This window comes from Protobothrops mucrosquamatus, unplaced genomic scaffold, assembly GCF_001527695.2.
Source record: "Protobothrops mucrosquamatus isolate PMUCROS unplaced genomic scaffold, P.Mucros_1.0 scaffold1264, whole genome shotgun sequence".
Classification (NCBI taxonomy): domain Eukaryota; kingdom Metazoa; phylum Chordata; class Lepidosauria; order Squamata; family Viperidae; genus Protobothrops; species Protobothrops mucrosquamatus.
Genome location: NW_015387470.1, coordinates 109242 through 120337, shown reverse-complemented (window position 1 = coordinate 120337; position 11096 = coordinate 109242). Strand labels below are relative to the sequence as shown.

Genomic DNA, 11096 nt, shown 5'->3' with positions numbered 1-11096 from the left:
AGGGAGGGAGGGGAGAGAGGGAGAGAGGGAGGGAGAGAGACGGAGAGGCAGGGGAGAGAGAGGGGAGAGAGAGGCAGGGGAGAGAGGGAGGCAGGGAGGGGAGAGAGAGAGAGAGAGAGGAGGCAGGGGGAGAGGGAGGCAGGGAGGGAGGGGAGAGAAAGAGAGAGAGGGAGGGAGGGAGGAGAGAGAGAGAGATGCACCAGCAAAACCATAGGATTCTGCACCACAATTTGCACCGGTTTATTGTTAAGCTTTGAAATCACGACATGTCTTGAAAGAGAAAGGGGTTGGATTAGAAGACCTCAAAGGTCCTCTCCAACTCTATTATTCTCTGACATCTCATGGAAGCGGTTAAAAACTGAGGCCACGTCTGCCCCGGGAGCTCATCCTCAGAGGCACTTTGATCCAGGCACTTACCTGCCCCAAACTGCCTTATTTTCAAAGCTGTTCCCAGGCGGTCACAGGCCTTTGAACTCCCAGTCGAATTATCCAGCATCCCAACAAGCATCCCTTAAACCAGGGATCCCCAACCCCCGGGGAGCAGTAGTCATCTTGCGCTCACACCAACGGAGCTGCACAGATTCATGCACGGGGGGGTCCCTGCCACTCACAAGGAACTATCCCCTCTGCCCCCTTCCTTGCCGGGCTGCCAAGGTTTGGGGATCACTGCCTTACATGCAATAAATAATATTGGCTCTTCGCTCAAAGGCAAGAATCAACTTCCTTATAACCAGTTTGCAGACTTATAATTGTCGCAGCAACCTCAGAAGCGATCCGAATTTGGACACTTGGCAACTGACAGGTTTTTGTGACAGTTGGAGCATCCCAGGGCCATGTGATCATCATCTGCAACCTTTCCAGTCGGCTTCCAACAAGCAAAGTCAACGGGGGAAGCCCGGTTCGCTTCACGAACGCACGGTTCACTTAAAAACTACAGTGATTCACTTCACAATGGAAAAAAAAAAAAAGGTGGTAAACTGAGGCCACGGGAAATTTGGGCTCAATTGTGGTCGTAAGCCGAGGGCTTCCTGTCTTCTCCACAGGCAGAAAAGTTTCTGAAAACGCTTCAGTGAGGAACGAAAGGCCCCAGTGTAAAAGAAAAAAGGCCAAATATGAAGAGTAAATCTCCAAGTGGCCTCAACGATTCTCAGAGAGAGTACTAACGACCAGATGACTGCAAGGAATATAAATCCTTCCGTCCTCCACCGTTCAGTCAGAACTGAAGAAGCTTCTTGGATGAGAAGCGAAACCTCTTCAAGGGTCAGGATTAAACAAAGAGAGTCCGGTTGCCTTTTGGGGGGAAATAATCTTTGGGCAAAATTTGAATATTAGGAGGGACATCCTTTTTCTTCACACATAGACTTTCTCCGCAGATAATCGTCCATCACCTCGGCCAAGGAATATTTCTTCGGATGATAGCCCAGCTGCTTCCTTGCTTTGTCTATCCGAAAAGTGTAGGTCACAAGGAGGTGCTCCACCTAGGAAAGCAAACACACCATGACATGAATTTGTCGTCCCAAAGTTAGACGCTTCCATTTAAGACAGGTTCCCACGCTGGCGGTAAGCACCCCAGTTGGAAGGAAGGAAGGAAGGAAGGAAGGAAGGAAGGAAGGAAGGAAGGAAGGAAGGAAGGAAGGAAGGAAGGAAGGAAGGGGGTCAAAAATTGAATGATCTCTGCTCACAGCCCAATTACCTCTTTGTTGTTACTAAGGTAAGCAGAAAAGTTGTGGGTTTGTTTTTTGTTTTTTTTTACCTCTCTTTTGGTCAGGAGCGGTGTAATGTTAAATATGGGCTTAAGAACCCAGTAGAGATACTCCGCCATGGTAACTGTTAGGAGAAAAGAAGACGAACATTTAAAGAGGAAGAACAAGGGATCCGTGAATCAATCCAGATTTAGGGGCACCAGAAAGGCACGTGGGCAGAACCCAACAGAATTAGGCCTGTCCTAATTCAGAGGTTGCAAAGGGCTGGTGCCAACCTTTGGATCTTGTAGACAGGGACATCCGGCTGCTCTTAGACACCTGTCCCAGGTGCTTGAACATTCCCAAAAGTTATAATCAACTGGAAGCTGCCAAACCCCAGACAAAGCATCAGCCTATCGCGTGATTGATGGCACATGGTGCTACATGAGGGTAGTGCTTTGGGTGGAGAACTCACTTAGCGACAGTCTTCCTGGGCAAGAGAAATTTGGGGGTCCGTTGTGCTTGTAAGTCGAGGACTACCTGTCACTGATGTATTGATGAACACAAGAACCTCAGTGAAATTGGAGACTTCCTAGAAAAAGGTAGGCCAAATATTCAGATTACCTGCGATTTTTAAAAGAACCCCAGGCAGGATCAGTCTCGGCTTCTGGCGACCCAGCGTTTTGTACTGAAAGAGATAGAAAAGACAACATACCTGGTGGGGGGGGAACACCCTTTCCCATGCCATGATGAATTAAAGGTCAATACGGGACGAGATTTACCTTAGGAGCTAGAATTCAGGAGAGTCGGGTAGCAACTTTTCCAAATAACAAACTTCCTTAAAAGGCAGAAGCTTCTGTGAGCTCCACTCCTCAGGTATATGGAGAGCCTCGACCCCCAGTTTTCTGCCACCATACGCTAATTCAGCTCTCCTATTATAGGTTCCCCTGCTTGAGCAGGGAGCTGGTCTAGAAGACCTCCAAGGTCCCTTCCAGGTTCTATTCTATTCTATTCTATTCTATTCTATTCTATTCTATTCTATGTTATTCTGCAATTCTATTCTACTCTACTCTACTCTACTCTACTCTACTCCACAATTCTATTCTGTTCTATTTTCTGTAATTCTATTCTATTTTGTTCTGCTATTCTATTCTATTCTATTCTGTTCTGTTCTGTTCTGTTCTGTTTTCTGTAATTCTATTCTATTTTATTCTGTAATTCTATTCTATGTTATTCTGTAATTCTATTCCACTCTACTGTACTCCACTCCACTCCACAATTCTATTCTGTTCTATTTTCTGTAATTCTATTCTATTTTGTTCTGCTATTCTATTCTATTCTATTCTATTCTATTCTATTCTATTCTATTCTATTCTATTCTATTCTATTCTATAATTCTATTCTGTTCTATTTTCTGTAATTCTATTCTATTTTATTCTGTAATTCTATTCTATGTTATTCTGTAATTCTATTCTACTCTACTCTACTCTACTCCACTCCATAATTCTATTCTGTTCTATTTTCTGTAATTCTACTCTATCTTGTTATTCTATTCTATTCTATTCTATTCTATTCTATTCTATTCTATTCTATTCTATTCTATTCCTTCCCACAATGTCAGTTAGTCAGCAATGCTAGTTATGGGATCTTTAGTGTCCTCTGAGCTCGGTTGCTTGCTTGCTTACAGACATTTCATTACGCAAATAGATAGCCTCATCACGGAGAGTCGATGTGAGGTTTGTCCCCTATTTACTAACAATAGCTTGCCCTGTGCTGGTGTTGATGTGTGTGTGTGTGTGTGTGTGTGTTTCTTCTTGATAGTTCCTTGATTGGGGGATTGTTTTTCTGCCTGATTGTTTCTCTGGTGTTAAATCCAGGATGTGTTCTGTTTCTAGTTTCCTTCTTAGCTTTTTTTTATTGTCTCTTTTTAATTGTGTGTATACGTGGTTTCTCTCTAAGTGTCCGTTGATGGCTGATTTGTGTGAATGCCAAACGTCCAGAAATTCCTTAGTATTTGTGAAGTTAGCTCAGCCTAAGATGCTAATATCTCAGATTCCTTGACTTTATAACATACTAGCTGTACCCAGCCACGCGTTGCTGTAGCTCAGTCTGGTAAAAGCGTGTGTTGCTTTTACGTCCAACAGATGGCGCTGTTTTTCAAAAAAACATGTTTTACCTGTCACAGGTGTGATACCTATATAATATAGGTATATAAAAACACGCGCGTATTCGAATGCAACATTGTGTCAAAATTTCAAAGCAATCGGTGAAGAACTTTCAGAGATTTAAGATTTTGAACAAACGAACCTTTACATTTTTATTTATATAGAAGATGGACAGATTCAACCACAGTTCCAGTCTGGTTTCAACATCTGCGAGCAATCCACCAAGCTCAGAGAACACCATGGACACTACAGCTCAACCTTGGGCTACAAATACTCACTTCCACTGGAAAGTTGATTGCATTGGTAACCAAGCTGCCTCTTGAATACCGCGAGAAGCACAAAGTAAATCTGTTAAACGGTGGGCTGGCAAGAAAGCATGCCTGGCTGGGGAATTCTGGGAGTTGAAGTCCATAAGTCTTAAAGTGGCCAAGTGGGAGACCCCTGTTAGGCAATAAATCCAAAGACTTGGCCTCATCTCAAAAGATTTCCCCAAGCGAGAGAAAGGTCTTACCACAACTGACGTCCATTCGAAAAAATTGACTTTTTCTCCGTCGTTTACAAAATAGGCTTGACCACTCTGGAGAAAAATAAAAAGAAGGAATGAGAGAACGGATTAAAAAAAAATAAAAATTAAAAAGTCCCCCCCAGGGCAGGTGCCCTGGCTTCTGGCAGCCATTTTGGTCAAAATGGACCCAACATAAAATCAGAAATGGATTACTTACAGCAATGAAATTTCTCTCTGCTGTTAGAGCTCTGCTGGCAAGGAGGCAGGCTTGAATTAAATTATAAATATCAACCCAGTTCATCCATGTGCCCGTGGTATCAAAAGTGAAGTACTTTAAATAGGTCTGGATAGTTTTCTATGGAAAAGAAATAGAAAAAAGTCATCCAATTTTCAGTGTGGGATGAAATACAATTGAGGGGGGAGGAGGAGGAGGAGGAGGAGGCGTAACTGCAAATGGTTGCAAAATGAGGCAGTCACTAAAAGGGGACTACCTATATAGTCAGTTTTGTTAAGTCCAGAGAATAATGGCGAAGGAAGCAATGCATTGTGCTAACAGATCTTTATTCGCTCTCTACAGCTAACAACCAACAAGAGCAGAGGCACGCAGGCCTCTATTTATACCCTCTGATCCCCGGGCAATCCCAACCAATAGCAGGCAGTCTTTTCCCGCCTTGCGCGCAAGGCCGGCGCCGCTCAGTCTGGTCCCGGGCAGCTTTTGCAAATGCCCAGGACTCTTGCATCGTCCCGAGCCTGCTTCTGCAGGCTCAGGACACAACAAGTTTGATATGAGAGCATGATCTGCGCCAAGGTAACTCACTGGCTTTGAATGGAGATTTTATTCTGTTCAATTTTAATCCAGTCTTCTTTCTTTCTTTCTTTCTTTCTTTCTTTCTTTCTTTCTTTCTTTCTTTCTTTCTTTCTTCTTCTTCTTCTTCTTCTTCTTCTTCTTCTTCTTCTTCTTCTTCTTCTTCTTCTTCTTCTTCTTCTTCTTCTTCTTCTTCTTCCTCCTCCTCCTCCTCCTCCTCCTCCTCCCTTCTACCACTGATGATGTTACCTAACTGGGTCATGAAATGTCTGCATGCAAACAACCAAGGAGAGCACCAAGGACTCCACAGTGCTCCTCCTCCTCCTCCACCACCACCACCACCACCTCTCTCTTCTAGCACTGATGGTGTTCCCTAGTTGGGTCATGAAACGTCTGCAAGAAAACCACCAAGCTCAGAGAGCACCAAGGACTCCACGGTCCTCCTCCTCCTCCTCCCCTCCTCCTCCATCAGCTGTGCTCACATAACGACCTGCTTAACGACCAGCACAACTTATGCCTGTTGTTCTGGGCTCAGTTTTTGTTGTAAGTCAAGGACTCCTTTTAACGGTGTGGCCATCCTAGCTTTCAGCTCCCTTTCCAGCTTTTCAGAAAATAAAAAGGTTTAGTTTTAGTTCTTTTGCAGAGCACAATCAAAGGTCAGAAAAGCAATGCCTACGAAGATGCGGGGAATAATTTTGTTCTCTCCCGGACCGTAGATTCCAGACGGACGAAGTGCACAAGTTCGGAGTGTCCCTCCTCCTACGAAACAAAATTAAATAATCCCATGGGAATTTCTGCTGGACAAAACCGTGGAAGGGGGAGGGAAGAGGAAGCCGAAAACAAAGCTTTGGTTTCAGGGGTTTCCCCCCCCCCATCCAACTCGAATCGTCATACAGGTCATCTTTGTCTAGTGACAGCCTCGTTCAGCAGCTGTCCACAATTACAACCGTGATGAAAAGTCACTTGTGGCCAGTCCTTGCATTTACAACTCTTTGTAGCTCTGTCAAGCAAAAGGGAAGCTGAAATCCGTATCACAACGTTGTGATGTTTCCCTTCGTGGTCGCTTCGCTTAACCGACCAAGTTGCTGGGCCTCATTGTGATTAGTAAACGAACACATCCTGTATAAATCAAGTAGACACCTCACAAGAGGGAGGGAAAATTTGGAAGGCATTGCAAATTCTCTCCCGGTAACAGATAATTCTCAGCTTACCACCAATATCTGTGGCTAAGCAAGGCAGGCCGTCAAATGGGGCAAAACTGCCTTAGCAAATGTCTCCCTACTAACAGAAATACTGTATTAGTTTTAAATTGAGAATTACCTCTTCTGTTCTGGTTTTGGGAGAGCTATCAGCCAAACAGAATCCTGAGCCCCTTTCCATAATGTTTTTGCAAGCAGCCCAGAGCCACTGAAAGTGAAAGGGCGGCCACCTACATTTTCTAAATAGAATAATAATAATAATAACAACAACAACAACAATAATGATGATGTTGGAAGGGACCTTGGAGGTCATCTAGTCCAACCCCCTGCTTAGGCAGGAAACCCTGTACCATTTCAGACAAATGGCTGTCCAGTCTCTTCTTAAAAACCTCCAGTGTCGGAGCATTCACCACTTCTGGAGGCAGGTTGTTCCACTGGTTAATTGTTCTCACTGTCAGGAAGTTTCTCCTTAGTTCTAGGTTGCTTCTCTTCTTGATGAGTTTCCATCCGTTGCTTCTCGTACTGCCTTAAGGGGTCTTGGAGAATAGCTTGTCTCCCTCTTCTTTGGGGCAGCCCCTGAGATACTGGAATGCTGCTATCATGTCCCCCCTCGTCCTTCTCTTCATTAAACTAGACATGCCCAATTCCAACAACCATTCCTTGTATGTTTCAGCCTCCAGTCCCCTGATCCTCTTTGTTGCTCTTCTCTGCACTCTTTCTAGAGTCTCAACATCTTTTTTACATAAACAAAATGTGTTCTTTTTTTTTCATGTTTTTTTCCTTAATGTTTGTCAAGGTTCCTTCAGGTTGGAAAAGTAAGAAAGAAAGGAAAAACTGTTTCCGACCTACCCTGAAGTGAGGCACCATTGGCAGCTAAGATCATCTGTTCTGCAATTGTTTTGGATCTGGAGTAATTGTCAGCTTGCTATGAGAGAGAACACCTCTGTTTGTATTTATATCTACGCCTATATAATAATAATAATAATAATAGTAATAATAATAATAATAATAATAGTAATAGTAATAGCTTTTTTATCTGAATATAAAATACAAACAGAAATAAAGACCATGGAAAACGGAAGAGGAAAGGGAATAAAGGAGATAAGGTGAGAGAAAGGGAAGAAAAGAAATAAAAAAGAAACATAAAGCCATCTAACTTTTTTCGGTGCAGTAAGATACATAATAAAATTATACGGCCCACTTTTTAGCCACTGGCTATTTCTGTAACAATAACCTGCTTAAATGTCAAAACCCAAAGACAAAATTTCGTAATTTTTTTTCTCCTCCAAGCAGAAATTCCACGAACAGCTTTTTAAAATATCCGGTGAGACCGTTTCACTTCGAGAATTCCCCCCCCCCAACTGGTGTCTAATTTGTGAAATTTAGAGAAATGCATTGCAAAATTTGCAAAAGGGTGAACGTTGGAGGACAACTGAATTCTGTTTCAAGGATTAATAAGAGCCTCGTTGGCTGAGCTTGGAAAAGTCAAAGCGCTGCAAATCCCAGGGATGTAAAACTAGACTAGGAAATCTAGCCATTTCTGGGGGGGATTTGCAAAGGCGAATCCATTTCTGTGCGGTTCGAGAGATGTCAGTTTCTAAATGGGAAATTAAGTAACTTGACGTTAACGTGCAAACTCTCCTACATCCAATATATTTCTCACCCACATACCTTTTCAAGAGGAAAGTACGGCAACGTTTCATCTCCATCTTCAATTGGATCCCCACCAAAGATAACAGTCACTGAACTGGTGTAGATCAATTTGGAAATGTTTCTTGATTTGCAAACTGCAGAGAAACAATACATTTGCGCCAGCATTTCGCAACCTTGGCAATTTGAAGATTTGTGGACTTCAGCTCCTAGAATTCCCCAGCCAGCATGCTTTAAGATGGGCGGCCTTCAACTCCTAGAATTCCCCAGCTAGCGTGCCTGACAATTTTCAGATATGTGGACTTCAACTCCCAGAATTCTCCAGCCAGCATGTTTGGCAATTTTTAGATGCATGGACTTCAGCTCCCAGGATACCCCAGCTAGCATGCTTTAAGAATGGTGAACTTCAACCCCCAGAATTCCCCAGCTAGCTTGTTTTAAGATAGGTGGACTTCCAGTTCCAGAATTCCCCAGCCACCGTACATTAAGATTCCTCCTCCTGGCTGTGGAATTCTGGGAATTGAAGTCCTCACTCATCTTAAAGTTGCTGAGGTTGAGATACATCAGTCTAACATATCCAGTTATGTTATTGCTCACAACAACACTGAAAAATGGCCTGTCACGAGTTCTTACGAGGAAGGGCAAGCCATAAATCTAACAAACTACGAAATAAATAGTCTAGTAGTCGGCTACGGAACGGCAGAAATGAGGAAAAGGAACTGAAGCATACCGTCAATCACAACCTTCGTTCCTCCCACGTTGATGGACTCAATCTCTTCTATCTGTTTGAGTTTAGAAGCCACATGGGGGGGGAGGAGAAAATAAAAATCAGAAGAATGATTGTTTTTTTTTTAGGTCCCATCCAATCTTACATCGTACCATTCCTAGATCATTTTCGGTACCAAACTTCTCTGCTTCATTAAACCTGTCCTCTATTTCCACTTGAAGAAGGAACTGTTGGTTTTACAGAATAATTCTTGCCTACATAGCAGGTTGGCATCTAGTCTGCAACACTATTATAACCCTAAACAAAACTAATAAAGATAGAGCCAAAAAGATTACTACTACTACTACTACTACTACTACTACTACTACTACTGCTACTGCTACTGCTACTGCTACTGCTACCGCTACCGCTACCACCACCACCACCAATAACAACAACAACAACAACAACAACAACAACAACAACAATAATAATAATAATAATAATAATAATAATAATAATAATAATAAAGTTGGAAGGGACCTTGGAGGTCATCTAGTCCAACCCCCTGCTTAGGCAGGAAACCCTATACCATTTCAGACAAATGGCTGTCCAGTCTCTTCTTAAAAACTTCCAGTGTTGGAGCATTCACCGCTTCTGGAGGCAGGTTGTTCCACTGTTTAATTGTCTTCACTGTGAGGAAGTTTAGTTCTAGGTTGCTTCTCTCCTTGATGAGTTTCCATCCGTTGCTTCTTGTCCTGCCTTCAGGGGCTTTGGAGAATAGCTTGACTCCCTCTTCTTTGGGGCGACCCCTGAGATATTGCAATACTTCTATCATGCCCCCCCTCGTCCTTCTCCTCATTAAACTAGACAGACCCAATTATACTTATGAGTAGCAAGTAACTCTATATTAGCCACTTACTTGCTCGTCTCCTGACATGCCAAAGCTTGCCAAATGAAACATGGTGTCAATTCCCTCACTAGCTTGGAAGACTTTCTCGTAATCCCGCACGTCAGCCTGGAAAAAGTTTGTGTGGGGAAAAAAAAAAAGAATTGCACATGAAAATAAAGAAGCATCAAGGAACCTCCTTACAATCCATTGATTGTATCACTATTGGTTGGTTAAACCTCCTAGTGTTGCAAGATTATTATTATTTTTTTACTATCAACAATACGTGGAAGGTATTAGATTAATAATGAGGCTATCGCTAGTCCTTGGCTTACAACCATTTGTTTAATCACCGTTCAAAGTTATGACGATGCTGAAAAAAGTAATTTATGACCATCCACAAAGGTGCAATCATGGCAAAAGTTTGTGAATCTGAGACATTATCTTACTCATCCAGTCAAAATGCAGGGGTTTGTCACCAAAATGTTTTGCAATATGTAAATGAAGACTCCACTCATCCAGGCCAAGTTTATCTAAAACGGTTCAATTTTCTCAACAGGGCTTTGGTCCTTGTGCCTTTAACAAGGACGGCTATAGGCTGGGATTGAACACTAACGGTCAAACTGGTCCCCATCTTACCTGGACGAAGACTGCTCCTTGGGGGAGGTCCCTTTTAGGTTCACTTCTATCCAGCAAAACCACACCGATCCCTTCCTGGAGGAGAGCACAGCCTAGGTGGAATCCACAATACCCCATGCCACCGGTGATCATTGCCTTTGGACCGAAGGATCCCATCTGCCTGGGGATTTTCCAGACAGATGGCTCGCCTCCGTGGATCACTTTTTCGCCAGATGTTCTTGGAAGGATGTCCTCACGGTGATGAGACATGGCTGTAAAATTTCTGTTTGGCTTGTTAAGGCTTGTTAAACAGATCGCTGGATTACAAGCTTTCACAAACGGGTTACGGGTGGATCTCCGAAGTCTTCCTGCATAAAACCAAAGCAACAAAAACCAATGGTTACTCCAATCTCATAGGTGCTTTACAATATTTAGGTTTTTATTTGGCAGTGCTTCGTGTTGGTTACACTATTCTTTTACCTTTCTCTTCATACGAAGTAAGTAAGGCAAGATAAAAATCTAGTCAATAAATAAATATAGTAGGCTTCCATCAGTTGACACATTAGCCAAGTAACAACTCTTATTGAACACGCTAAATAAAAGTAAATTTCCCGTAACTTTAACTGGTCTCCTTTTGATTATGTGACTAGATCCTTGTAAATTTCAGGCTGAAATTATCCAAGGTGGGACCTGTTATGGGAAGATCCAGCTTTTTTAAAAGGCCTCTGGGTCTTTTGGGAAAGGTGGAATGAACAAGAAGCTTGATCAACGGCTGGGTGGATGGAAACAAAGAAAACCTGAAGGACCTACAACTGGGACATGTCTTCCCAAAGACAATCTCCCTTCATAGTCACCAAGAGTCAGTATTGACTCAATG

General features: G+C 42.9%; 1 protein-coding gene across 1 annotated transcript; it reads right to left on the bottom strand.

The window, feature by feature from the left end:
• Nucleotides 1-1328: 1328 nt before the first annotated feature.
• On the bottom strand, nucleotides 1329-10489 carry LOC107292097 (putative short-chain dehydrogenase/reductase family 42E member 2). Its single transcript, XM_029285088.1, has 12 exons — nucleotides 10241-10489; nucleotides 9631-9730; nucleotides 8909-8917; nucleotides 8737-8784; nucleotides 8028-8143; nucleotides 7206-7281; nucleotides 5834-5916; nucleotides 4570-4707; nucleotides 4359-4424; nucleotides 2307-2370; nucleotides 1754-1827; nucleotides 1329-1478 (listed from the first exon to the last, which is right to left on the bottom strand). The coding sequence occupies exons 1-12, from the start codon at nucleotides 10487-10489 to the stop codon at nucleotides 1329-1331; spliced, it is 1173 nt and encodes a 390-aa protein (XP_029140921.1).
• Between the last annotated feature and the right edge of the window lie 607 nt (nucleotides 10490-11096).

Coding starts and splice junctions, on each gene's coding strand:
- LOC107292097 (XM_029285088.1), bottom strand. CDS start 10,489: ATGTCTCATCACCGTGAGGACATCCTTCCAAGAACATCTGGCGAAAAA. Junction 9,731..10,240: donor AAGGAGCAGTCTTCGTCCAG/GTAAGATGGGGA, acceptor AACTTTTTCCAG/GCTGACGTGCGGGATTACGA. Junction 7,282..8,027: donor CGTACTTTCCTCTTGAAAAG/GTATGTGGGTGA, acceptor TCTCTCTCATAG/CAAGCTGACAATTACTCCAG.